Source organism: Globicephala melas, chromosome 6, assembly GCF_963455315.2.
Source record: "Globicephala melas chromosome 6, mGloMel1.2, whole genome shotgun sequence".
NCBI classification, from domain to species: domain Eukaryota; kingdom Metazoa; phylum Chordata; class Mammalia; order Artiodactyla; family Delphinidae; genus Globicephala; species Globicephala melas.
In genome coordinates, this window is record NC_083319.1 from 104,878,581 (window position 1) to 104,903,907 (window position 25,327).

At 40.1% G+C, this 25,327-nt stretch overlaps 1 protein-coding gene across 2 annotated transcripts in view; it reads left to right on the plus strand.

Annotated features, from left to right (window-relative positions):
• The first annotated feature begins 1,006 nt into the window (after positions 1-1,006).
• The window catches only part of ELP3 (elongator acetyltransferase complex subunit 3), a 120,186-nt gene continuing 95,865 nt past the window's right edge, over positions 1,007-25,327 (plus strand). Inside the window, exons 1-7 of one of the 2 annotated variants that reach the window (XM_030879118.3) lie at positions 1,007-1,118; positions 6,831-6,930; positions 9,892-10,030; positions 19,508-19,578; positions 20,518-20,581; positions 22,261-22,329; positions 24,686-24,840. In XM_030879118.3, the coding sequence (XP_030734978.1) occupies positions 1,100-1,118; positions 6,831-6,930; positions 9,892-10,030; positions 19,508-19,578; positions 20,518-20,581; positions 22,261-22,329; positions 24,686-24,840 (617 nt within the window). In that variant the 5' untranslated portion in view covers positions 1,007-1,099. The remainder of the gene's footprint in view (positions 1,119-6,830; positions 6,931-9,891; positions 10,031-19,507; positions 19,579-20,517; positions 20,582-22,260; positions 22,330-24,685; positions 24,841-25,327) is intronic. The other variant, XM_070045816.1, reaches the window with a different exon arrangement.

Sequence of the window (25,327 nt, forward strand, 5' to 3'; positions counted from 1 at the left end):
AGAAGTTGGAGTTGGACTATAAAAATGGGAGCAGGCAGATGGTGTTTAAAAGCTCTGGTACTCCGGGGATCACGTTGGGGAAGACAAGGCTGAGAAGTGACCCCTCTGGTACACCAATATTTTGAGATGATATACAGCAGGATTGAGAAAAAGCAGAAGAAAAACTCAAAGTGTGGAGGGTCCTATCATAAAAGACTTCCTAAGTAGCTAACTTATGTCACTTGGTACTAGGATGACAATAAGAACACATAAATGCTACTGAATTTGTCCTGCTGGGCAGTCACAAAAGACCAGGACAGTTTCAGTGTCAATGGTGAGGTCAAAGACTTGGAGGTACCTCAGTTCTAGTGGAAAGTAAGGAACTGGAAACAGCACAGATTCCTGTCTTTGTTAACGAGCGGCGTTCTTGATTTCTGGTCCATGAACAAAGGAGATCATGGATGGGTTTCAGGAAAACATGATTCCAAGTCCTGCCTGCAAACACTACAAAACTTTGTGCGTCTGTGCGTTTTTCTGGAGACCTCCAGAGCTTATCTGATGGTTATTGATAACGCGCCATTCATCTGAGACCAGGGGGATCCATTGGCGTCAGAGCCTGAACCTCAGATCGTTACTTGATTCCTGCGTGGTCTCTTCCAGGCTCAGAATCTAGTTTCCCGCGATCCCCACTCACGTTCCCGCCCAGCCACCCTGGACGCAATGCACCCTGGGCTCCTCCACCTTTATTTAGAGACCACCCACATCCACCCTCTTATCTAGGTTTCCTGGCACAGCCTCTGTCCATAAGCTCTGTCCTGTCGCTGTGCTGCCCAGATCGCGGTTTCTAATGCCCAAGCTGCCCTTAGGGGACCCTACAGCCCTTAGACTCCAGCCTGCTTAGCCCGGGCCACAGCTTTGCCCCGCCTCCTGGAGCTCTGCGAGCAGCTGCAAGGAAGCTGGGCGGACCCTTTGCGCGCGCTGTCTTCTGGGAACAGCTTTACGATATATTGAGCGTCATTTTACGACAGGACACGGTTACTTTGTGGCTGTCAATTTTACCAGAGGCCCGAGTGGGTAGCGCTACATTGTCTGGGGTGGCGTCTGCTACGACAGCGGAGAGATGAGGCAGAAGCGGAAAGGTGCGAAAGGGAGGGGGAACGGGGCGGTGGTAGGGAAGGGGCGAACCCCGGGCCCTCAGATGCTGAAGCCAGTTTTTCCCGCGGGAATCCGCTACCTCATCCAGTCTCCCCAGCCACCTGTGGTCTGTCTGTGGCCTCCTGCCCCCTGCTTTCTCCTTTCACCTGTTGTGTTTTTTGAACCAACTTATCCTTACTCTTCCTTTTTGGCAGTCGCTTGGTGTCTTTTGCATAAAGGACAAAAGCTCTAGTCCAAGGTATACCCTCCAAGAAGTTAACGTGGTCGGTGGATTTAACACGTTCTCGGACTCTTAATTTGCCAAGATTCGTTTTACGACACATTTCACGTGCTTTTTTTATCTGAGATTGTTTTAAAGCTCAAAGTTAAAAAAAGAAAGAAAACCACTGAATTATTCTTGGATTCTGTGGGGGCAGTTAGGCAGCCATTCCCATTTGTATTACCTCCTGAGTTAGCGTGGAGCAATTCCACCTTTAGTTTTTCAGCCGAATGGAGTCAAACTTCAAGTATTTTCTCACAGGTGCTAGTGTTATCTCTAAGCTCAATTGAGCAGTCGGTCTAATAATAGTGATGGGTATGATAACTATGGCTGCCATCTGTTGAGCCTTTGCTAATAATTCTTAGGCTGATATCGTCGCCTTTTCACAAATGAAGAAGCCGAGATTAAAAGAGTTCAGTAAGTTTCTTAGCCCAGAACTGGTTTGTCAGGCTGTCTCTATGAACCCCAAAAACATAAAATTTAAAAAAAAAAATCTGTTCTTTAATCACTGTGCCTCTTGGCATCAGCTGCTCCAAGTGTCCAAGTTACCTTCAGTTGTTTTGTGGCATCAAATTCTACATGCCCCTAATTGATTAGTCATCTTCTCCCTCTAACTTGCTCCTCCATCTCCAGCTTTAAACTTTTGACTTCATTTATCACCAAGTCCTGTTAGTTCTTACAGAAATTGTTTCTTGAAATAGTTTATTCCTCATCATTCTAGCTACCATCCCCCAACCCACCTTCATTAAGAACTAATATTTGAATAATACTTTGGCTTTCATATATACATTATTTTTGTTGATTCTTACTGAATCTTGTGAAAGATATGTATGGATTATCCTAATTCTGCAGACAAGGAATTGGGAGCTCAGAAGCCATTCATCTTCCCATTATCACACAGCTAGTAGGGTTTGGAAGCTAGGGACTGAGTCTGTCATCCAAGTTTTTTACTGTAAATCTGTTTTGTTTTGTTTTTTAGCAATGTTGCCTTTCAAGAGTCTTTTACTTAGTATCCAGAGGATGTGTATTCTTTTCATCTTCTGAATCATTTTTTGTAACTTCTTTTTCTTTAGTATATTTTGTATACAGTTGACCCTTGAACAATGGAGGGGGGTGGTTGGGGGCACTGACCCCTGCACAGTTGAAATTCTGAGTGTTGCTATCTCTGCCTGAAAAACAAAGGAATTGATAAATGACTCACCAAAGGGCAGGAAGCTGAAACAGTTTGGATAGAATCAGGACTCAGATCCTCAAACACAAACTTTTCCGCACACTTAGTTAATTTAAGGATCTGTAAAATAAAAATACAGGTACTGTATTTATTTGAAAAAAATCTGCATATAAGTAGACTTGTGCAGTTCAAGCCAGTGTTCAAGGATCAATCTGTACTTATTTTCTTTCAACACTACTTGCATCTTTTTACTCCCAAACTTGAGAACATATAATTCTCCACTGTGTATTGCATCCTATTTAAATGCCTTTGCCTTGTAGCCAGTAATCTGTTATTACTGAACCCTGTCAAAAAGCCTCTATTCTAGTTAGGCAGTACTCCTGCACATAAAGATGATCGGTAATTCCTATACCTAACATTGTTCCTTCTGGATTGCCCTCTGTTTCGCTTGTCCAGATCCTGCCCTTTAAAGATCCCTGTGTGATTTCCTCCACGAAGCCTTTTCTTACTAATTTACTTCTCTGGTTAATTCTTGATATACTCAAGGGCTATACAAGTGTTTTAAAAATCTTTATCTTCACGCATACCTCGTTTTATTGCACTTAGCTTTAGTGTGCTTCACAGATGCTGTGTTTTTTACAAATTGAAGGTTTGTAGCAACCCGTTTGAGCAAGTCTATCAGCTCCATTTTTCCAACAGCATTTTTGCTCACTTCATGTCTCTCATTTTGGTAATTCCCGCAATATTTCAAACTTTTCATTATTGTTATGTTTATTTTGGTGATCAGTGATCTTTGATGTTACTCTTGTAATTGTTTTGGGGCCCCACAAATTGCCACATAAGATGATGAACTTAATTGATAAATGTTGTGTGTGTTCTGACTGCTCTACCTGTTGACCATTTCCCCATCTCTCTCCCTCCCCTCAGGCCTCCCTATTAAGACACAGCGATATTGAATTGAGGCCAATTAGTAACCCTACAGTGGCCTCTAAGGGTTCAAGTAAAAGGAACAGTCGTACATCTCTCACTTTAAATCAATAGCTAGAAATGATTAAGCTTAGTGAGGAAGGCATGTCGAAAACTGAGGTAGGCTGAATGCTAGGCCTCTTACACCAGTTAGCCAAGTTGTGAACACAAAGTTCTTGAAGGAAATTGAAGATTATACTGTATTGGACACATGAATGATAAGAAAGCAAAACAGCCTTATTGCTGATACGGAGAAGGTTTTAGTAACCTGCATAGAAGATCAACCAGCCACAACATTTCCTTAAGCCAAAGCCTAATCCAGAACAAGGCCCTAACTTTAATTCTTTGAAGGCTGAGAGAGTTGAGGAAGCTGCAGAAGCTGCAGAAGAAAAGTTTGAAGCTAGCAGGGGCCGGTTCATGATGTTTAAGGAAAGAAGCCATCTCCATAGCATAAAAATGCAAGGCAAAGCCCCAGGTGCTGATGGAGAAGCTGCAGCAAGTTATCCAGAGGGTCTAGCTAAGATAATTAGTGAAGGTGGCTGCACTAAACAACAGATTTTCAATGTAGACAAAACAGCCTTATATTGCCATCTAGGACTTTCATAACTAGAGAGAAGTCAGTGCCTGGCTTCAAAGCCTCAGAGGACAGGCTGACTCTCTTGTTAGGGGCTAATGCAGCTGGTGACTTTTAAGTTGAAGCTAATGTTCATTTAACCATTCTGAATTATGCTGAATCTACTCTGCCTGTGCTCTCTAAATGGAACAAAGCCTGGATGGCAGCCCATCTGTTTCCAACATGGTTTACTGATTATTTTAACCCCACTGTTGAGAGCAGATTGCTTTCAAAATATTACTGCTCATTGTTAATGTACCTAGTCACCCAAGAGCTCTGATGGAGACGTACAAGATGAACGTTTTCATGCCTGCTGACACAATATCCATTGTGCAGCCTGATCGAGGAGTCATTTCGACTCTCAAGTCTTATTATTTAAGAAATAACATTTTGTAAGGCTATAGCTGCCATAGATAGTGATTCCTCTGATGGACCTGGGCAAAGTCAATTGAAAACCTACTTGGAAAGGATTCACCATTCTAAATGCCATTAAGAACATTCATGATTCCTGGGAAGAGGTCAAAATATCAACATTAATAGGAATTTGAAAGAAGTTGATTCCAGCCCTCATGGATGACTTTGAGGGGTTTAAGACTTGAGTGGAGGAAGTAGCTGCAGATGTGGTGGAAACAACTAGAATTGAAAGTGGAGCCTGAAGATGGGACTGAATTGCCACAATCTCACGATGAAACAAATGGATGAGGAGTTGCTTCTTACGGATGAGCAAAGAAAGTGGTTTTTTGAGATGGAATCTACTCCTGGTGAAGATGCTGCGAAGATTGTTGAAACTACAATAAAAAATGTAGACTATTAGGTTAAACCTAGTTAATACAGCAGTGGTAGGGTTTGAGAGGATTGACTCCAGTTTTGAAAGTTCTGTGGGTACAATGCTGTCAATCAGCATTGCCTGCTACAGAGAAATCGTTCATGAAAGGAAGAGGCGATGGATGAGGCACACTTCACTGTGGTCTTATTTTAAGAAATCGCCACGGCCACCCAGCCTTCAGCAGCCACCACCCTGATCAGTTTGGTAGCTAACATCGAGGCAGGACTCTCCACCAGCAAAAAGATTATGATTTGCTGAAGGCTTAGATGATGGTTAGCATTGTTTAGCAATAAGGTATTTTTTAATTAAGGTATTTTTTTTAAGGCATAATGCTCTTGCACACTTAACAGACTGCAGTGCAGTGTAAACATAGCTTTTTTATGCACTGGGAAACCAAAAACATTCCTGTGACTTGCTTTATTGCAGTATTTATTGTGATGGTCTGGAACGAACCTGCAGTATCTCTGAGGTCTGCCTGTATTTTTATCACCCGAATCACCTTTTCTCCAAATTCTTATGCAGAACTTCAGCATATAAACAGATGAAAGCCCAGCGGCTTTGGTTGAAATGGAGAAAGAGACCCTCCCTCTCCCTCCCTTCCTCCTTTACCTTAATCACCACCAGCCCGACCTGTTACATGGCCCCTCAGGCACCTTTGTAGAACTCTGAAGGGCTGAGTTACATGGTTTAGAAAGCACTTAAGCCTTTGACTATAGATGGACTTCTTTTTCTCTCAGATTGTTCTGTATGTGTTAGCTTTACCTCATTAAATTAGATGTGGCTTGGTACAGTGGTTAAAAGCATGTAAATTGCGGAGAAAAGACCTGGATTTGAGTCTTAACTATGCCATTTACAATTATGTCTTAACTAGCCTTAACTTTTCACATCTGTGAAATGTGGTAACAATACCTACCTTCCAGTGTTGTGAGGTTTCAAATGAGATAAATGAAAGGGCTCCATGAGCGCCAGGGGTTTCTCATCTGTGTTTCTCTCCGATGACATCATTATCTTTGCACACCAGCTTTCTCTGCAGGCAGGAGGCAGGCTTGCTAGGAGCTCCCAAGCTGAAATCTCACAACTTTTTATCACTGGAGAGGGGCTGGTGTCTTTTGCCTTGAGAAAAAGAGCTCAGATTTGCCCGACCTGGATAGGTGCCCATCCTTGAACCAGTCAGCCTTAACTGGAGGGGTGGGGTCATGTAAGAACATGTCAGCTTCTGCTGTTGCCTTTTAGAGGAGAAGGGCGGCCTCGGTTGCCAGGAGAATGTTGCGATGGTGGACAGACTATATTTTACAGATGTGTTAAGATCCCTAGGCACGCACAGACCCATGTCTTTGTATTTCAAAATAGTACTACATTGCTTTGTTTTTCAAAATAGTATTAACATTACTTCTGTGGATACCTGGGTTTGAGTTTCAACTTCACCCCTTGGTAGCATTTTTATGGGACAGCCAAATATTCTTGTTCCGTCTACCTCACTGTGTTCTGAGAATCAGATGAAATAATGCATCTAAATGTAATTATCAATCTGGAGATAAAGGGAAGCTACTTTAACTACTTTGGTCCTTTCCTGTGTGATTAGGTTCTTTTTTCCTCATGTTTGTCTCTACTCTTTCCTGCATCTATCATTCTTGAGGTGTATATGCTTCTAAAGTGAACTCTTCCCATATATAGGTGAAGCCAGGTTGGTTTTAAAACTAAAGATATAAAATATATGATCAACTTGTAAACAATAGTGTCTTGTGTACTTGAGCTATCATTTTGACATGATTGGAATGATTTTGGAAGACAAACTCCTAATAAATACAAAAACCTTTACTGAATAATATGATTTTTTTAGTGTCAAATATTATCCTTTCAGGAGATCTCAGCCCTGCTGAGCTGATGATGCTGACCATAGGAGATGTTATTAAACAACTAATTGAAGCCCACGAACAGGGGAAAGACATCGATCTAAATAAGTAAGTGGATCTATAAAAAAGAAGGTAATCTTGTTCTTGGGTAGTAGATTTCTTTTATGAAATTATCAAATACTACTGGTTCTATCTCATGTTTCATGTTTTAGTTGAGAATTTAGCTTTCTGCCCTGGCCTATAGATTATTTATGGAAAAATTGCCTTATAGCCTTATAATACTGATAGTTTCTAACATTCCTTGGGTGCTTACGGTATTCCGGTCACTGTTAGTAGTACGTTATGTGTATTGGCTCAGCTGATCCTCTCAAACACTATATGAGGTAGGTATTTACCTCATTTGACAGATGGGTCCTCTTAGACAGAGAAAGGTTAAATAATTTGTTCAGGAGTAAATAACATGATTGGCAGAGCTGGGATTTAGAATCAGGTCATCCATCTCCAGAGCCCAGGCGCTGTCCTTCTGTGCCATCTCACTTCATATCCTTCCTCTCTTCCCGGTCGTCTCAGAGAGATGGTAGCTCTCTTCCAGGGAAGCCCTCTCTTTGGGACCTTTGATCAAATCCAACCTTTCCCTACTTCAGAACCTCCTGGACACGTTCATCCACTTCCTCTCCACAACCATGTTCAGCTTTGACTTGGCTACATCCTCAAATAAGAGTGGTTTTTCCTCTCTGCATCTATTTATTTACTATATATTTGTGATACAGATCTGCTGTAGTGAAAGGGTTCTCCCCCCATCCCCAGGTTGTCAATGGTCTAGCCATTACGCACATGACCTTATTTTGGACTCTGTCTTCTGTTACATGAGATACTACAATGTTATACCCCTTCCTTGGAACATTGTGCTTGATAAACATTTGCTAAGGAATAAATTAATAACTATTCTTTTATACCATGAAGACATTATATTTTATTGGTTTTTCTACCATGTGTTTAGCAGTGGGGTTTTTTCCTCATCTTTGTTGGCTATACCCCTAATTATACAAATCTTTTGTTTCTCATGAACATTTCTACTTCTTGTATATCTTTGTCATTCTCTTTAATTTAGCACATCTAAAGCTAAAGCTAGCATCTTCTTTAAAACCAGCCCCTACTCAGATGTCTCTTTGCCTAATTGTTTTAACCTTCACCCAGGTTTGAAACTCTAGTGTCATCTTTGAATCTTTTCCCTTAGGTCCACTTAGAGTCAAAATTTTGCCTACTGTTTCTTCATTATAACTCTTTCTTGTTCACCACCAACTTCCTCTTCCATTCCTTTTTAAACTTAAGTCTGGACTCCTGCAGTAGTTTATGCTTTCCGTTCTTTTTACTGTCTTGCTGGATTAATTTTCCTTCATCATTTCCCTGTGCGGGAACTTTCAGCACATTCCCAGTGCTTGTGGAATTAAACGCAGATTCCTCAGCCCATTATGTAAGGCCTCTCGGTGTGGCTTCAACTTACTTTTCCAACTTTTTAAACTTCTGTATCTTCATATTGAAAACATTCTGCTTTCTGTTAAGTTGGTCTACTCATATTTCTTAAAATCTGTACTATCCTGTTTTTGCATCTTCACACAAGCCAGCCTGTCTGCTCTCGGTGTCATCTCTGTGTCTTTATTGCCTGTCTGAAGCCTGTCTTTTTTCTGTGCCCATTTTCTTTGAATATCTCCCCAGCACACACTGAGTTCCTCTCTTGAGCTCTGGAATCATTCATTGTTGTGTGTGTGTTTTATTATTGATACATATGTTTTTATTACTTGTAGATTTATTTTTGTGCATGCCTGTCTGCAAACATGCGAACATAGAGCACGAAACAGCTATGCCTTACACCTCCTGACGTACCAAGTACATAGGTAGTCTCTTGTACCTATCAGGTACTCAGTAACCATTTGTTGAAATGATTTGAACACCCCGTAATACTTCTAGATGGATTAAAGTGAGAAGATAAAGTGACTATTAGGATTTGGTTAGCAGCCACAAAGAAAAGAAAAATTTCTAAATTATAGAGGAAAGCGAGGAATTATTAGTTGGAATAAAGGTTACTTCTGGGGGTTAGGGATAGGGTTACGGTCAGGAAGGGGCAAACGGGTCTTCTGAAGTGCTGATCATATTCTCTTTCGTGGAATGTGGTTACAAGAGTGATTCTTTTATAATTGTTAGAGTATATTTATATGTATCTTTATATAATATTTATATGTATCTTTATATAATATTTTGAATTAGAAACTAAGTTTTAAAACTTTTAAAGCTTGGGCTTCCCTGGTGGTGCAGTGGTTGGGAGTCTGCCTGCCGATGCGGGGGACATGGGTTCGTGCCCTGGTCCGGGAGGATCCCACATGCCGCGGAGCGGCTGGGCCCGTGGGCCATGGCCGCTGAGCCTGCGCGTCCGGAGCCTGTGCTCCGCAATGGGAGAGGCCACAACAGTGAGAGGCCCGCATAACGCAAAAAAAAAAAAAAAACTTTTAAAGCTTTAAAAATATATCTATTTTATTTCCTATTTGGTTCCACATAGCTTTGCTTTGAATTGTTTTGTTTTGTTTTGTTGGCCTGAGGCAGTGCTTTGCAACCAGGCATGACCATCCCCACCCCCAAGTCATTTGGCAATGTCTGGAGACATTTTTGGTTGTTACAGCGGGAAGAGGTGCCCGTGGGTAGAGGCCAAGGATGCCGCTAAACCTCCTATAATGTACTGAACAGTCCTCCACAACAGAATTAATCTGATCCCAAACGTAGTAGTGTGGAAGCTGAGAAAATGGTAGAATCCTTCGAAGCTGGAGCACTACTTTGAACGAGACCTACATTGTATCACTGTCCTGGGCCCCCGCCCTGTAGTCATCTGGTTTTCTTTTTGGTACTCTGGAGAAAAGGAAGTCATGAATTTTGTTCTAGTTCCCTGATAATTACAAATGTTAAAACCACTGTTGTCATCTGGTGAAAGGAGTTGATGATGTTATTTATAGGTTATCCTTTTGGTAGCTTGTCCTTGAAATATTGTGATCTTGATAATGCTAGATGCTTTATTTTCAGGGTGAAAACCAGGACAGCTGCCAAATATGGCCTTTCAGCACAGCCCCGCCTGGTGGATATCATTGCTGCAGTCCCACCTCAGTATCGAAAGGTCTTGGTCCCCAAGTTAAAGGCAAAACCCATCAGAACTGCCAGTGGGGTGAGTGATTCAATTCATCAAAGATTGATTGTGTATCTGTTCCACCACAGATCCCTGCCTCCATGTAAAACCCAGGTAGTGAGGTGGAAGTGGGGGATTTGGACTAATAAAATCCATATGCTATGGTGTGTGCTGGAGTGGAGACACGTGCAGAATGCTAGGAGGGCACAGGGGAAAAGGTCACTGTTCTTAGAGGAGTAGATGATGTTTTGATTTTTGGTGTCTTTAAAAATATAGCTAGATGCTTGGTGACTATCATAAGATGACCAATATTGTTGGCCATCTTAAGCTTGTGGCTTATAAGATTGATACTTATAAAAGGTATTTTGAAAAGTTAAATTGATAGTGCAAAGTCATTTTGTTTATATATGGTAATTGTGAAACAGTTGACACCATAGGGAGTGATATGGGAGTCCAGAGGACAGAGATGTCCCTGCAGTAAAAGGGACTAGGGAAAGCCCAAGAGGAAGCGTGGAGCTTGACTAACATATAAATGGCACCCATACAAGCAGAGAAGAGCAGGTTCAAAGAGTAATGGGAGCAAGGACCCAGGAACTAGGGCACAGAGGTAGAGATGATGTAAGAGGTGTGTGTGTGCAGGGAACCACGAGTGTACCAGACTCACTGGGGCTGACAATTCATTTTGGAAAGCCGCAGGACATTGGGGTGAAGAGTTAGTGTGGGATCCACTTGTAAAAGATCTTAAATGTCCTGCAAAATAGCCAGATAATAGGAAACTGAGAGATTTTTGAGAAGGGGAGTGATGGGAACCAGATAGACTTTCAGAAAATTAATTTGCATACACGTTGTAGGGTAGCTTGGAGCCAAAAGGACCAGTTGGGATACTCTTGGTTTGACCTAGGTGTGAAGTGTTAAGAGCCTGAATCAAGGTAGGGCCTCCAGGATAAAAAGGATGAGTGTGAAAGACATGAGGGAAGAATTGATAGTATTTAGACCCTCTTAAAACATGGTACCCAGAAGCGAATGCTGTGTTCCTGATGTGATCTAAGAAGTTCAGTCTGTTCTTTGGATGGGGATATTGTACTTCTAGTAAATGCAGCTTATAATGACTTGCTGGGTAGCCGTATCTCCTGGATCATATATTTGTGACTAATTAAACCCCAGACCTTTCACATAGAGTGTACCACCTATCCTAGTCTCTTCTCCTTTGAACTTAAGTGTTTGGGGTTTGTTTGTTTGTACCTAGTATAAAAGACTCTTTCAGAAAAACGAATAGGTCCAAACCCCTCACCTCCCATTCTCCCCCGACTGTTCCCCCAGGGCAACCACTTTTAGGTCTTAGCTGATTTCTTGGCATTTACTTCCATATTCCTAAATAACGTGCTTTATGGGTGAGTCTTGGATTTTCAGTTTTCAGCATTGTGTGTGGGCTTGCTACCATGGAGACAAAGGTTTAGCAATGTTTCAACCTGACAAATGCACTTGGCTTTCATAATTCCATTCTCTCTGTCTTCTTCCTACCTCGGATCATTTCTTTCTTTGACAGCTACTCTTGTTCTGCTTCCCTCTAAAAATTGATTTTTCTGTGGTCCTGGGCCAACTGCTTTTAGTGCCATACATGCTTTCTTTGGTGATCTCATCCATTGATGTTTTTAAGTATTGCCATATGCTGACTCATAGCTCCGACTTCTCCCCAAGCTTCACATCCGTGTCGGATTGCCTGTTAGACATTTCTCCTTTGACTGCCTGTAAGTATATCCTTAAGTGTAGCATATCCAAAACCTCAGACTTGCTCACCCATCTTCCTTGTCCACCTTAGCTAATGGTGCCCCCGTCCACTCAGTTTCTAAAAGATGGGAAATGCATTGTCCATTCCTACCACCACTGGGAGGAATGTTTTGGCCTTTATTATTTCTTGTTTAGATTGTTTTACTCATTTCCTAATGGGCCTACTTCTTCTTACCTGCACCAAATCCATTTTCTGCAGTATCACCAGAGTGACTATTAAAAATATCAAATGAACACAGCTGATTGTCATTCCCTAGCTGCTATGCATCCTAACCTCTTTGCTTTTTAAAAAATTTATTTTACTGAAGTATAGTTGATTTACAATGTTGTGTTAATTTCTACTGTATGGCAAATGTATGATTAAGTTATACACATATATACATTTTTCATATTCTTTTCCAGTATGGTTTATCACAGGATATTGAATATAGTTCCCTGTGCTATACAGTAAGACCTTGCTGTTTATCCATTCTATATATAATTGCATCAACTAATCCCCAAATCCCAATCCATCCTTCCCCCACCATGTCTCCCTCTTGGCAACCACAAGTCTGTTCTCTGTGTCTGTGAGTCTGCTTCTGTTTTGTAGATAAGTTCATTTGCGTCATATTTTAGATTTCACATATATGCAATATCATATATTTATCTGTCTCTTTCTGACTGACTTAGTGTTATAATCTCCAGGTCCATCCATGTTGCTGCAAATGGCATTATTTCATTATTTTTTATGGCTAATATTCTGTTTATATGTACCACATCTTCTTTATCCATTCATCCGTTGATGGACATTTAGGTCGTTTCCATGTCTTGGCTGTTGTAAATAGTGCTGCAATGAACATTGGAGTGCATGTATCTCTTTGAATTATAGTTTTCTCCAGATATATGCCCACTAACCTCCATGCTTTTACTTCTGCTGTTACTGTAGTGCTTTATATTTTTTTATAGAGCAGCTTTAGGCTTACAGAAAAATTGAGCAGAAAGCACAGAGAGTTCCCATATACTTCCTCTCCCCCTTCCCCAGGTTGCCCTATTATTAATACCTTGCATTGGTTTGACACATATGTTATAATTGATGAACCAATATTGCTATCTTCTTATTAACCAAAGCCTGTAGTTTACATTGGGGTCACTCACAGTGTTATACATTCTGTCGGTTTTACCAAATGCATAATTTCACGTATCCATCGTTACAGTATCATATGGAATAGTTTCACTGTCCTAAAACTCCCCTCATCATTTCCTGTTTCATACCTCTCACAACTACTGATCTATTTACTGTTTCTGTAGTTTTGCCTTTCCTAGAATGGTATATAGTTGGAATCAGTATGTTTTGTAGCCTTTTCATATTGGCTTCTGTTACTTTGCAGTGGGCATTTAAGGTTATGCCATGTCCTATTAGTGGCTTGATAGCTCATTTCTTTTTAGCACTGAATAATATTCCATTGTCTGAGTGTGCCACAACTTGTTTATCCACACACCTATTGAAGGACATCTTGGTTGCTTCCAATTTTTGGCAATTATAATGGACAAAGCTGCGATAAACATTTGTTTGAAGGTTTTTGCATACTCAAAAGTTTTCAAACTCATTTGGGTAAATAAGTACCTAGGAGCATGATTGCTGGATCATATGGTCAGACTACGTTTAGCTTTGTTAGAAATTGCCAAACTGTCTTCCAAAGTGGCTGCACTGTTTTGCATTCCATCAACAGTAAATGAGAGTTCCTATTGCTCCACAAGCTCATCAGCATTTGGTGTTGTCAGTGCTCTGGATTTTGGCCATTCTGTTAGGTATGTAGTGATATCTCATTGCTTTAATTTGCAATTCCTGAATGACGTACGATGTTGAGTATCTTCTCATATACTTATTTTGCCTTCAGTGCATCCTCTTTGGCGAAGTGTCTCTTCAGATCTTTTGCCCTATTCCTAATTGGGTTGTTTGGGTTTTTTATTGTGAAGTTGTAAGGATTTTTTTTTAATAGTTAAGATACATGTCTTTTATCAGACATGTGTTTTGTAAATATTTTCTCCCAGTCTGTGGCATACCTTTTTAATATACTTAAGTCTATGATCCATTTTGAGTCTGTTTGTATTTGAGTTTTTGTTCATTTTGTTGGGTTTTTTGCTTTGAAAATCATGATTTTTATTATTCAGAGTAGTATCATTACTCATTGCAACAGTAGTGACCATATGTTGCCCACCTGTTACATACCAGCCACTGCACTGGTGTGTTTTCTAATTTAATCCTCAAAACTGTTTTGAGGGTAGGTAGTATTGTCTTCATTTTACAAAACAGGAAAATACACAGTAAGAGGCAGAGAAAAGATTCAAAGGTTAATCTCTCTGGCTGACTCCAAAGTCATAGCTTTTTCTACCTTATCAGTAATCTTTAAGCTGTATTCTACAAAACTACAGGATCCGTATAAGTGTTTTAGGAGCTACTCTGGGGAATAATAGGGAAGCCGTGGGAGCAGGCCCCATCTCTACTTCACCCAGGGCTGTTGCTTTTCTCTCTTCTGTAAGTTGACGTTCTAAGTAAAACATTACTTGAAGGGAGAGTTCAGCCACTTAAAAAATGCTTGAAAACTCCTGCACATTGCTTCCCTGGTCCCCACGTCCCTCTGCCTTCTTAGCTTAGTTAACTCTTACTCAGCATGGCTGTCAACCCCTTAGGAAGGCTTCCCTGACACCCCTGGTCAGGGCTAATTAATCCCCTTCTTTGGGCATCCCTAATATTTTCTTTTACCACATGCTTCTTACCATGTGGTTTTGAAAAAGCCTATTTCTCTATGTCCTCCTCCCCTGCTAGCTTGTATGATTTCAGAGGACAGAGGCAGTGCATTAATATTTTTGTAGTCTTAGGGCCCACCTGCTCTGTGTAGCTCAGAACCTGGCCTATATTGTAGGCCCTCAATAAAAGATTGGGAAATTAGATTGACCTCATCAGTGGTATACATATACCACTGGTGTCTCATTTTAAATACAAACATTTGTTTGAAAATCTAAGTTTTTAATTCAGATTTGCAAAATTATTATTATTTTTTTGTGTGTGGTACGCGGGTCTCTCACTGTTGTGGCCTCTCCCGTTGCGGAGCACAGGCTCCGGACGCGCAGGCTCAGCGGCCATGGCTCACGGGCCCAGCTGCTCCGCAGCATGTGGGATCTTTCCGGACCGGGGCACGAACCCGTGTCCCCTGCATCAACAGGTGGACTCTCAACCACTGCACCACCAGGGAAGCCCTTGATTTGCAAAATTATTTATTTTGGAGTTTCTCTAGATCACTAATGATTTAAGTTCAATTTTAATCATTTTTATTATTAAAAAATAATCACAGACTTACAGAAAAGTTGAAAATCCACTACAAAGAACACTTTATCCCTGAGCCATTTGAGAGTAAGTTGCAAAGCCAATGGCTTTGAATACTTTAGTGTGTACTTCCTAGAAACAAGAACATTTTCTTACATCACCACAATACAGCCATCAAAATCAGAAATTTAACACTGATACATTATCATCATCTAGTCCTCAGACCTCATTCAAGTTTCTTATGGTGTGTCAGTAATGACCTATAGGACCCAGTTCAGAATCACGTGCTGCGTTTAGTTGTCATGGCTTTTCAATCTGGACACTTCCTCTGTCTTTCCTTTACTTCATTACCTTAACACTTCTGAAGATTTCAGGCAAGTTGTTTTGTATCATCTCCCTCAATTTGGTTTAATCAGATGTGTCCTCATAATAAGATTCGGGTTTGCATCTCTGGCAGGAACATCACATAAGTGATACTGCGTTCTTATTATATCCTGTCAGGTGGTGCATAGTTTGTTGTCCTGTCACTGATGTTGTCTTTTGATCAAGGTGATGTCTGCTAGGCATCCCCTTTGTAAAGTTATTCTTTTCCACTTTGTAATTAAGAAGTTTTGTGTGGTGAAGTACTTTTTTAAATTTTATTTTATTTATTTATTTATTTTTGGCTGTTGTTGGGTCTTCGTTTCTGTGCGAGGGCTTTCTCCAGTTGCGGTGAGCGGGGGCCACTCTTCATCGCGGTGCGCGGGCCTCTCACTTTCGCGGCCTCTCTTGTTGCGGAGCACAAGCTCCAGATGTGCAGGCTCAGCAGTTGTGGCTCACGGGCCCAGTTGTTCCGTGGCATGTGGGACCCTCCCAGACCAGGGCTCGAACCCGTGTCCCCTGCATTGGCAGGCAGGCTCTCAACCACTGCGCCACCAGGGAAGCCCAGTGAAGTACTTTGAAACCATGCAAATATCCTGTTCCTTATCAGACTTCCAGTTACCTCATTCATTTGTGTGACTGGATTAAATGGTTTCCTGTTTGGTGGGTTATAATCTGTTCCATCATTATTTATTTTGATGTACAAATTTTCCCAGTTTTGACCAGTAGGAGCCCTTTCAAGCTGCTTTCTGTTTCTTTTTTAAATGTCCCCATCATTCTTTGGGCAGTTTCTAGCTTTCAGTCATAATAAAATGTTCCAGGCTCATCTTGTACTTTCTTTACCCCAGCCCTGGAATCAGCTGTTTCTCCAAGGAGCCCTGGTTTCTTTTAGTGGAGAAGAATATTTAGAAACAAAGATCTGAGTACTAGATGTGCTCAATGCCGTTAGGGTGTTGCTGCTCCCAGACCCTCTCCATGGACCAAACTAGGAAATATTATGTACATACGTGCACACACATATACATAAAACATTTGCATCTATATTTGTGTGTGTGTGTGTGTGTGCTGTGAGTCCACAACAGTATCTTTGATTTCATCCAACCCACAGAGTTCATTCTAGTTCTCTCCTTTTGCGTATTTTAACTTTCTTCTCTGAGTGACCGCCTCACACCGGTCAGAATGGCCATGATTAAAAAGTCGTTACAAATAACAGATGCTGGAGAGGGGGTGGAGAAAAAGGAGCCCTCCTACATTGTTGGTGGGAATGTAAATTGTGCAGCTGCTATGGCAAACAGTATGGAAGTGCCTCAGAAAACTAAAAATAGAGTTGCCATATGATCCAGCAATCCCACTCCTGGGTATGTATCTGGATAAAACTATTGATATAATTCAAAAGGATACATGCACCCCTATGTTCATAGCAGCCAAGACAAGGACACAACCTAAATGTCCATTGACAGATGAATGGATAAAGAAGATGTAGTACCTGTATACAAAGGAATACTACTCAGCCATAAAAAAGAATGAAATAACGCCATTTACAGCAACATGGTAAGTAAAGTAAGTCAGAAAAAGAAACAACAAATACCATATGATATCACTTATATGTGGAATCTAAAATATGATACAAATGAACATATCTACAAAACAGAAACAGACTCACAGACATAGAGAACAGACTTGTGGTTGCCATGGGGGAGCAGGGTTGGGGAGGAATGGATTGGGAGTTTGGGGCTAGCAGATGTAAACTATTTTATATAGGATGGATAAACAGCAAGGTCCTACTGTATAGCACAGGGAACTATATTCAATATCCTGTGATAAACCATATGGAAGAGAATATGAAAAAGAATGTATATATGTGTATAACTGAATCAGTTTTTTGTAGACAGAAATTAACACATCGTAAATCAACTATACTTCAATAAACTAAATTAAAAAATCATAACTTTCTTCTCTGACAGTAAGAAATCTGGCTTGCATTCATCTTAGTGTATACCCTTATTTGACCAGCTGCCCCCATATGTAACTGATTGTCTAACTCTGCCATCACGTCCTTCTCAAGCAGATGCTCTTCCTACCCCACTGGGCTCTGACAGACCCCTCTGAGAATATCTTGCACACACTCTGAAGTCTAGCTCCAGTTTAATAGTCTCTATTCTAAATATTGAGATCTATTGGGAAGAGTTTGAGATACAAAGGTTAGGTTTAGATATAATTTTACAGAATTGCATAAGTAATTGTTCTCTTATAGGCTATTTTATTAAAACAAATCAGAAAGAGCAAGAAAATAAGAATCACCGTGACTTTAAAAATTATTAATTCCTTATTTTGCACTTAATTTATTGTAAAATATAATACAAACTAGTGTGTACAATGCATATGTACATTTTGAAAATTAATAATATTGAAAAGATCACCCTGGTACCCACAGCTCAGTTTAAGAAATACAGCGTTACCAGTACTTTTGAAACCCCCTTGTGTGCCACCCTCTGATTGCATTCCTCTCCCGCTTTCTGAGCGATAACAACTCTCCAGAATTTTGTATGAATTATTATTTTTTTTTTACATTTTACCAGGCTTCTTTTGTTATGCACATATACATAGGCACTACATACAGTATGTTAAAGAACATGTTAAGAAATATCAGGAGGACACGGGGGCGGGCGAAGGGTAAGCTGGGACGAAGCGAGAGAGTGGCATGGACATATATACACTACCAAATGTAAAATAGACAGCCAGTGGGAAGCAGCCACATAGCACAGGGAGATCAGCTCGGTGCTCTGTGACCACCCAGCGGGGCGGGACAGGGAGGGTGGGAGAGAGACGCCAGAGGGAGGAGACATGGGGACACATGCACATGCACAGCTGACCCACCTTGCCATACAGCAGAAGTCAACACACCATTGCAAAGCAACCACACCCCAACAAAGATGTTAAAAAAAAAAAAAAAAAGAAATACCAGGAAGTTTATGTATCTTTTTCATTTACCCTGTGTTTTATGGCCTTGTTTATCACCTCCTTGTACCAGCTCACCAAACTTCCCTGGAGGAGCAGCAGACCAAATTCCTTAGCACCCAGTGGCTCTGAGCAAATATAGAACATAGTAGCAAGATGCAAAAGTAATGAGACAGACCGAAGGCACATAGCAGGGGGACAATTTGTGAGTGGGGAACGGGTTTTTCCGTTTGGTTGTTTTGCTTTTTACAGGATAAGGAAACACCAACTTTGGACAGTGGGAGAGAAAAAAGCTGCAGTTGGTCTTTTTAACACACACAGAACAAGTTAATATTGTGCTAAAAATATGTCTATGTATTAGGTTGGTCGAATAATGTGAAGGGTGGGCACCCAGAAGGAAGACATGGAACCTAATGTACTCAAATATCCTCTCTTGTTGTTTGAAAAGTTGTCTGGAGAGCAGTGCAAAGCCTCTTCTTCAGCTCGGGCCTGGCGAGTCTGCTGCCATGCTGTCCTCAGCAGCGCCGTGGGGTGGTGACTAATTGCCCCTGTAAATTACTGAGCACCACTGTGCTACTCCGTTTATTTTTTGACAGTAATTTAGTGCTTGCTCTTTCCCACACTTGTCATGCCATGTTTTTCCTCACATTAGAAGCCTTACTACTTGAGAGAAGTCAATACAATTTTCTGTTTGTATAAATGAAAGGCCACAGTTTTTAACTCTTCTATAATAATATTCCTTGAGCCAGAAGAAGATATATTTTCCACATTTTAGTTACACTTCAACAATTATGTATTATATGCCTATAGGGCTCATGTTCAATGGCAAAGTGAAGTGGACTGATGGTCTCAGATGTTTCCTTGTAAGATAGCATGTCAAGAACTGGCTTATATATTATCCGTCCTCCAGACTGACATCACACTTCATAATAGCTTGGTATGATGATTGCTGTCAAAATTGCACTGAGCCTGGCCGTGCCGCGCAGGGACCTCGCCAGGAAGGACGCGCAGGCTTGTGCAAGGAGAGCGGAGCCCCAGCGGGTGGCACCTGTGCCGCCTGTATGAATTATTTCATAATTGCTTTTTTATTAATCTTCCTTTTATAGATTGCTGTTGTGGCTGTCATGTGCAAACCCCACAGATGTCCACACATCAGTTTTACAGGAAACATATGTGTGTGAGTATGATGATTGTGATAAGTTGTGTATGTGTATGTATTTTAATTGAACCAGTTAAGTCCCCTAGAGCCTTGATCAATACATGCTGGTAATATTTAAAACTGTTTTTTGTTTGTATTTGTTTTTTGGCCACGGCTTGTGGGACCTCAGTTTCCCGACCAGGGATTGAGCCCGGGCCACAGCAGTGAAAGCCTGGCATCACTAACCACTAGGCCACCAGGGAACTCCCTGGTAATATTTAAAACTTTGACTTAATAGATTCATAAGTTAGTTCTTTGAAACAAGCACCTATTAGTAGGATGTCTCAATGCTTTAAAAATGAAGCATATAAAGATTTTAATTTGTTGCAATACACAGTAAAAAAAATTCATAGGTTACAGAACTCAAAACAGTAGATATTCTGTTAACTTGATAAACAATACATGGAAATATGAGCTGCGTAAATTCCAAATGTCAGAAGTTTATAATGAATTTGGATCAGAAAAGTATCAAAGTAAAAACTTATCCTTACTAATAATCTTTAAACTTATTAAATTTAGATAATTAGAAAAATTAGCAGAAGAATATTCATGACTCTAGACAGGAAGATTATTAATCAGAAAGATTTTCTTAAGTGTAGTTACCAAGAGAGCACTGTGAGTATCAATCCAAACTTAGGAAAACTTAGGCCCAGTTATTTGCCCCTAAAAGCTTAAACTTCTAAAATAATAGTGACTGCAATACTCTGAAAATGACTGTAATAATGTTCCTTTATATGTTTATCTTTTTACTTGTTAGTAGAAAATGTATATATTTGCAGATGCTACAAAGGTACAACCTTCTGTTAGGATTCGAAAATGAAGCTGGTTCAGTCAGGATTTTACGGAGCCTGTAGATACTTGAACTAGACTGTTGAACTAAGTTCTGTATCTGACATCTTCATTTTATTGTATTGGCAGATACTGCCCTGGTGGACCTGATTCAGACTTTGAATATTCGACCCAGTCTTATACTGGATATGAGGTAAAGTAATGTGAGGCTGTCCTGAGGAGTGTTACAGCATACTTTATTAAGAGTCTGCTTTTATAAGTACCGGCTTTCTTAAAATTTTTATTTTTTTCCTGATTACATAAGTTATTCATTCACCAAACATTTGCTGAGTGTCTGTTGTTCTAGTCACTGGCGAAATATTTATGTAAGCACTTATTATTAATATGTCAACATTGTTCTAAGTGCTTTACAACTTTAAACCTGACAGCAGGATTTTGAAGGTAGACACTATTATTATCCCAGTTTTTTAGATAAGGAAACCAGGGCCTAGAAGTCTTACATGACTGGCCTGGAGACATGCCCCTAATATGTAACAGGGCCGGGCTTTGAATTCTGTGCTCCTCACCAGTACATTGTCCTGCCTCTGCAGCTGTGAAAAAACAGGTCAGGTCTTGAGAAATTTACATTCTAATAAATGGGGGTAGACAGTAAAGAAACAAACAAGAAAAAACAATCAGGTACTAGTAAATGCAAAGCAGGGAAGTAAAGTCAAGTAAGATGTCGTAGCAGGGTGGATACTTCAGCCTTGGGGGCTAGGAAGGAATGGTCTGAGGAGGTGACATTTAAACTGAGCCCTGAATGACAAGAAAGAGCCTTTCAAGAATACCAAGAAAGAGCATTCCTAGGAGAGAGAATAGCTGGAACACGGAGCCAGGCTCAGAATGACAGTGGGGGGCTCTGGAGCAGAGCAGGTGAGGGGAGAATGAGATTCGGGAGACGGGTGCTGCAGGGGATTGTAAGCCAGGGCAAGGAGTTTGTTATAGGTGTTGTGAAAAGCCATCCAGATTTAAAGCAGGGGTTGATATAATCCAGTGTTGGTTTTTAAAAGATCATTTGATGGTTCTGTGAGGGCAGGATTAGAGCGGGTGCAAGAGAAAGCAGGAGGCCAGCGAGCAGGCTTTCGAAGTCGTCGGCCTCATCCAAAGAGGCCAGCAGCCAGGAAACCATGTGACTTTTTTCTTATACATGGTTTTTCATTTCTTACCTGTTTTTCATAGTTCAAATTTTTAAAAATACTAAAAGAATTTTTCAGTGAAGACTCCCTCTCGTCACTCTCCCCTGGCCACCCCTTTCTGCTTCAGCCCCCGAAGACAATCAGTATCATCCCCTTCAGAGATAATATATAGATATAAAAGCAATACATACTCTTTATCCTAACTTTTTACACAGGAGGTAGTCTATCAAAACCTTGCACCTTACCTTTCTCATTTGACAATGTATCTTAGGGAACATTTTATATCAGTATATTGTTTCATGGCCATAGACTATTCCATTGTATGATAGCATGATGGCTTTTTGTTAAGCCATTACAAACTGTTGTTGTATTGATATTTAATGATCTGGTTTAAAGGTTATTTTATCAAGTAACTCTTTTGAATGTGTATACACAGCTATGTCTGTGAGCAGTATAACAATTTGGTGACCCTGGGGTTTCCATAAGGGTTTACACAAAGATATAACTATGGTCCAAGGAGCTGCCTCCTGTTGAGTGGAGACCAGCCAAATGTTATTCAGGACATTATTTTGAACCCTGACAAGACTGAGAGAGGAAGAAAGGAGCCCAAGGGAACTTTATTTTTAATACCCTTTTGAAACTACTTTTTATTCTTAATTCAGTGTGGGCATAACAGGATACTTCTCTTTTTTCTTAGCCAACCTCCATGCGAGCTATCCGTGCTAGGTATGACCCTTATCTACAGACAAGACACCGAATAGAACAGGTAAGGTTTTAAAAAGCATTGTTACATTAGATCTTTATACTTAGAAGGTATTCTTGCTTGATTTGAGTTGAACCAGAAATAAGAACTGAAAGAATATTTCTCCCCTTTGTAAGTTTTTAATATCCATCTGAGGGAGGGGGACTATTTTGCAATACCTAGCAAGGTCAAAAACACTGCTTCCTTTAAAGACTGTATTATTTTCTGTAAGGATTTTATAGTCTCTAAAGTTCTTTCAATTTGTAGAAAGTTATTTATGGTATGAAATTTACAGAATGTGGATATGTCTTAGACAATAGGTGGGTGGATTGAATTTTAGCTTCCATAAGCCAAGTGAGAAGTATTGTGACTAGTTTGCTGGGGTGTGAATGGGGAATTGACTGTACAGGGGGATGAGGGACTCATCCCATGGAGTTGTTCTGTATACTGGTGGTGGTGGTGGCAGTGGTTACACAACTCTAAACATTTGTCAAAACTCATTTAATTGTACAGTTAAAGTTAGTGGATTTTGTTGTATATAAATTATACCCCGGGAGTTCCCTGGTGGCCTAGTGGTTAGGATTCCGGGCTTTCACTACTGTGGCCTGGGTTCAATCCCTAGTCGGGAAACTGAGATCCTGCAAACTGCATGGCAAAGCCACACACACACAAAAAAATTATACCTCAATATAACTGATTAAAGACAAGTACTGTGTAGATGGCCTTGCTCTGTTCAAGAACTCTGAACATTAATACAGATTTTCTTTTTCACAATTTTATTTTAAACTTGTCCAATTTCAAACAATGCAAGCACTGTCCATAGTTTTTATAGTTACATCTAGTAAGACAACTAGAAAATCTCAAATGGAAAGTAGCACATACCATAGTCAGTAAGTCGCTTCTGTGCTTAACTGTTATTACGAGTGGATACCAGACACTTCTGATTTTCACATCATTGTCACCCAAGCATATATGGATCAGGATTGTCAGCTGTAGGAGAGGACCCCACCTGCAGGGAGCCAACATAGTTCCTAAACTGACCATTGCTTCAATTTCTTTTTTAGCCATAATTTTTTTTTTTTTGGAACCCATGCCCCTTGCAGTGGAAGCACAGAGCCCTAACCACTGGCTGGACCACCAGGGAATTCCCTTAGCCGTGATATTTAACTCATTTGAAGTGTTTCAGTAGAGTTCAAAATGTTTATATTTTCCAAACAGGAGCATGGGTTTTGAAAGATTTTAGAAACTACCAGAGAGTAGTGATTCTTTTCCTAACTGTAAATGCACTAGAATCACCTGAGTAACTTTTCCAAAATACATGTCAGATTTCACTGCTGAAGTTCTGATTAAGTCTGGTTTAGGGTCCAGGCAAGATATTTTGAAAAAGCTACCAGGAAGATTTTGTTGTGTATTCCTGGTAAACAACCGTAGTTATAGAGTATTCTTTTAGTGTTGATAGCTATGTACACGTACTTACAGATATATATTTGCATGTGTATGCACATGCCTGCCCATATGCTTACGTATCTGTAAGGATTTACATATGTATAAGGATGGATGTATGTATAAGTTATTTGCCATTTTCAGAAACAAGTATAAAACAAAGTAACTTTTTGCTCATATTAAGTGTGGACATCCTCTTTACGTAGTACATTAGAGTTCATAATTTGTAGTCTACTTGACCTAGTTTTCCTCAGGCCTAAGATATGGCAAGAAATTTAAATACCTGTTTCTAAAAATTAGAATCTTGCCTTATTGTAGTTGAAAAACTGAAAGATCTATACCATTCTCTTCCCAAATAGAAGAGATGTCATATTTCAGAGTTTATTGTCCTTGCCCCACCCCTGAAACCAGGCTTAAGGTGCTACCTGTACCCAGAAACTTCATAATTAATTCAAAACTTTTAATTTAAAACTGCTTTCTTAACGTTTCTTTCTAATCTAGTGTTCTCTTTCTTTCACTTGCATCAAGTCCTGATTATGTTGTATATAGTCTTCTTCATCCCCAATGCTGACCACAAAGTCTGGCATAAAATATGTAATCAATAAATATTTGTTTATTCTATTACATACTGTGTTATTTGCTTTGCTGCTCTCTAATTTATATTCTTTGTATTATTAAGTTTTCACTTAACTCTGTAAGTTGACATCAGACTTCTTGTTTATTATTTTTAATTCTCGTCCTCCTTATTTGAGCAATAATTTCCTTTTCAGACCCTGGAGTCTATTTTTTTTAGTCCATAGAATTTGCTTAACATGTTTGCTTCTCATTTTTAAACTATACAGATGAGAACACCGCAAAGTAAAATTAGAAATTTGCAATAACCTTCTCAGGGTAGTTGACTATATCTTTCTAATGCTGATGAATTTATGTCTTTCAGTTAAAACAGCTTGGTCACAGTGTGGATAAAGTGGAATTTATTGTGATGGGTGGAACATTTATGGCGCTTCCAGAAGAATACAGAGATTATTTTATTCGAAATTTACATGATGCCTTATCAGGACATACCTCCAACAATATTTACGAGGCAGTCAAGTAAGAAATTCTTATTTTATCATATTCACCAACGCTGGTTGTCAGTTTATCCTCCTAGCAGCAGTCTGTGAGAATTCCTTTTGCTCTATGTCTATATTCCTAGTTCTTTTGGGGAGGGAGGGGAGAGGATGTCATTCTTTTTATTTGCATACCTTTCATGGTTTGTAAGGTTAAATACATTTTTTCCCAATTTTCTTGAGCTACAATGAACGTAGAGCACTGTATAAGTTAGGGTGTGCAGCATAATGATTTTTTTTTTTTTAAACATCTTTATTGGAGCATAATTGGCTTTACAATGGTATGTTAGTTTCAGCTTCACAACAAAATGAATCAGTTATATATATACATATGTTCCCATATCTCTTCCCGCTTGCGTCACCCTCCCTCCCACCCTCCCTATCCCACCCCTCCAGGCGGTCACACAGCACCGAGCTGATCTCCCTGTGCTATGCGGCTGCTTCCCACTAGCTATCTACCTTACGTTTGG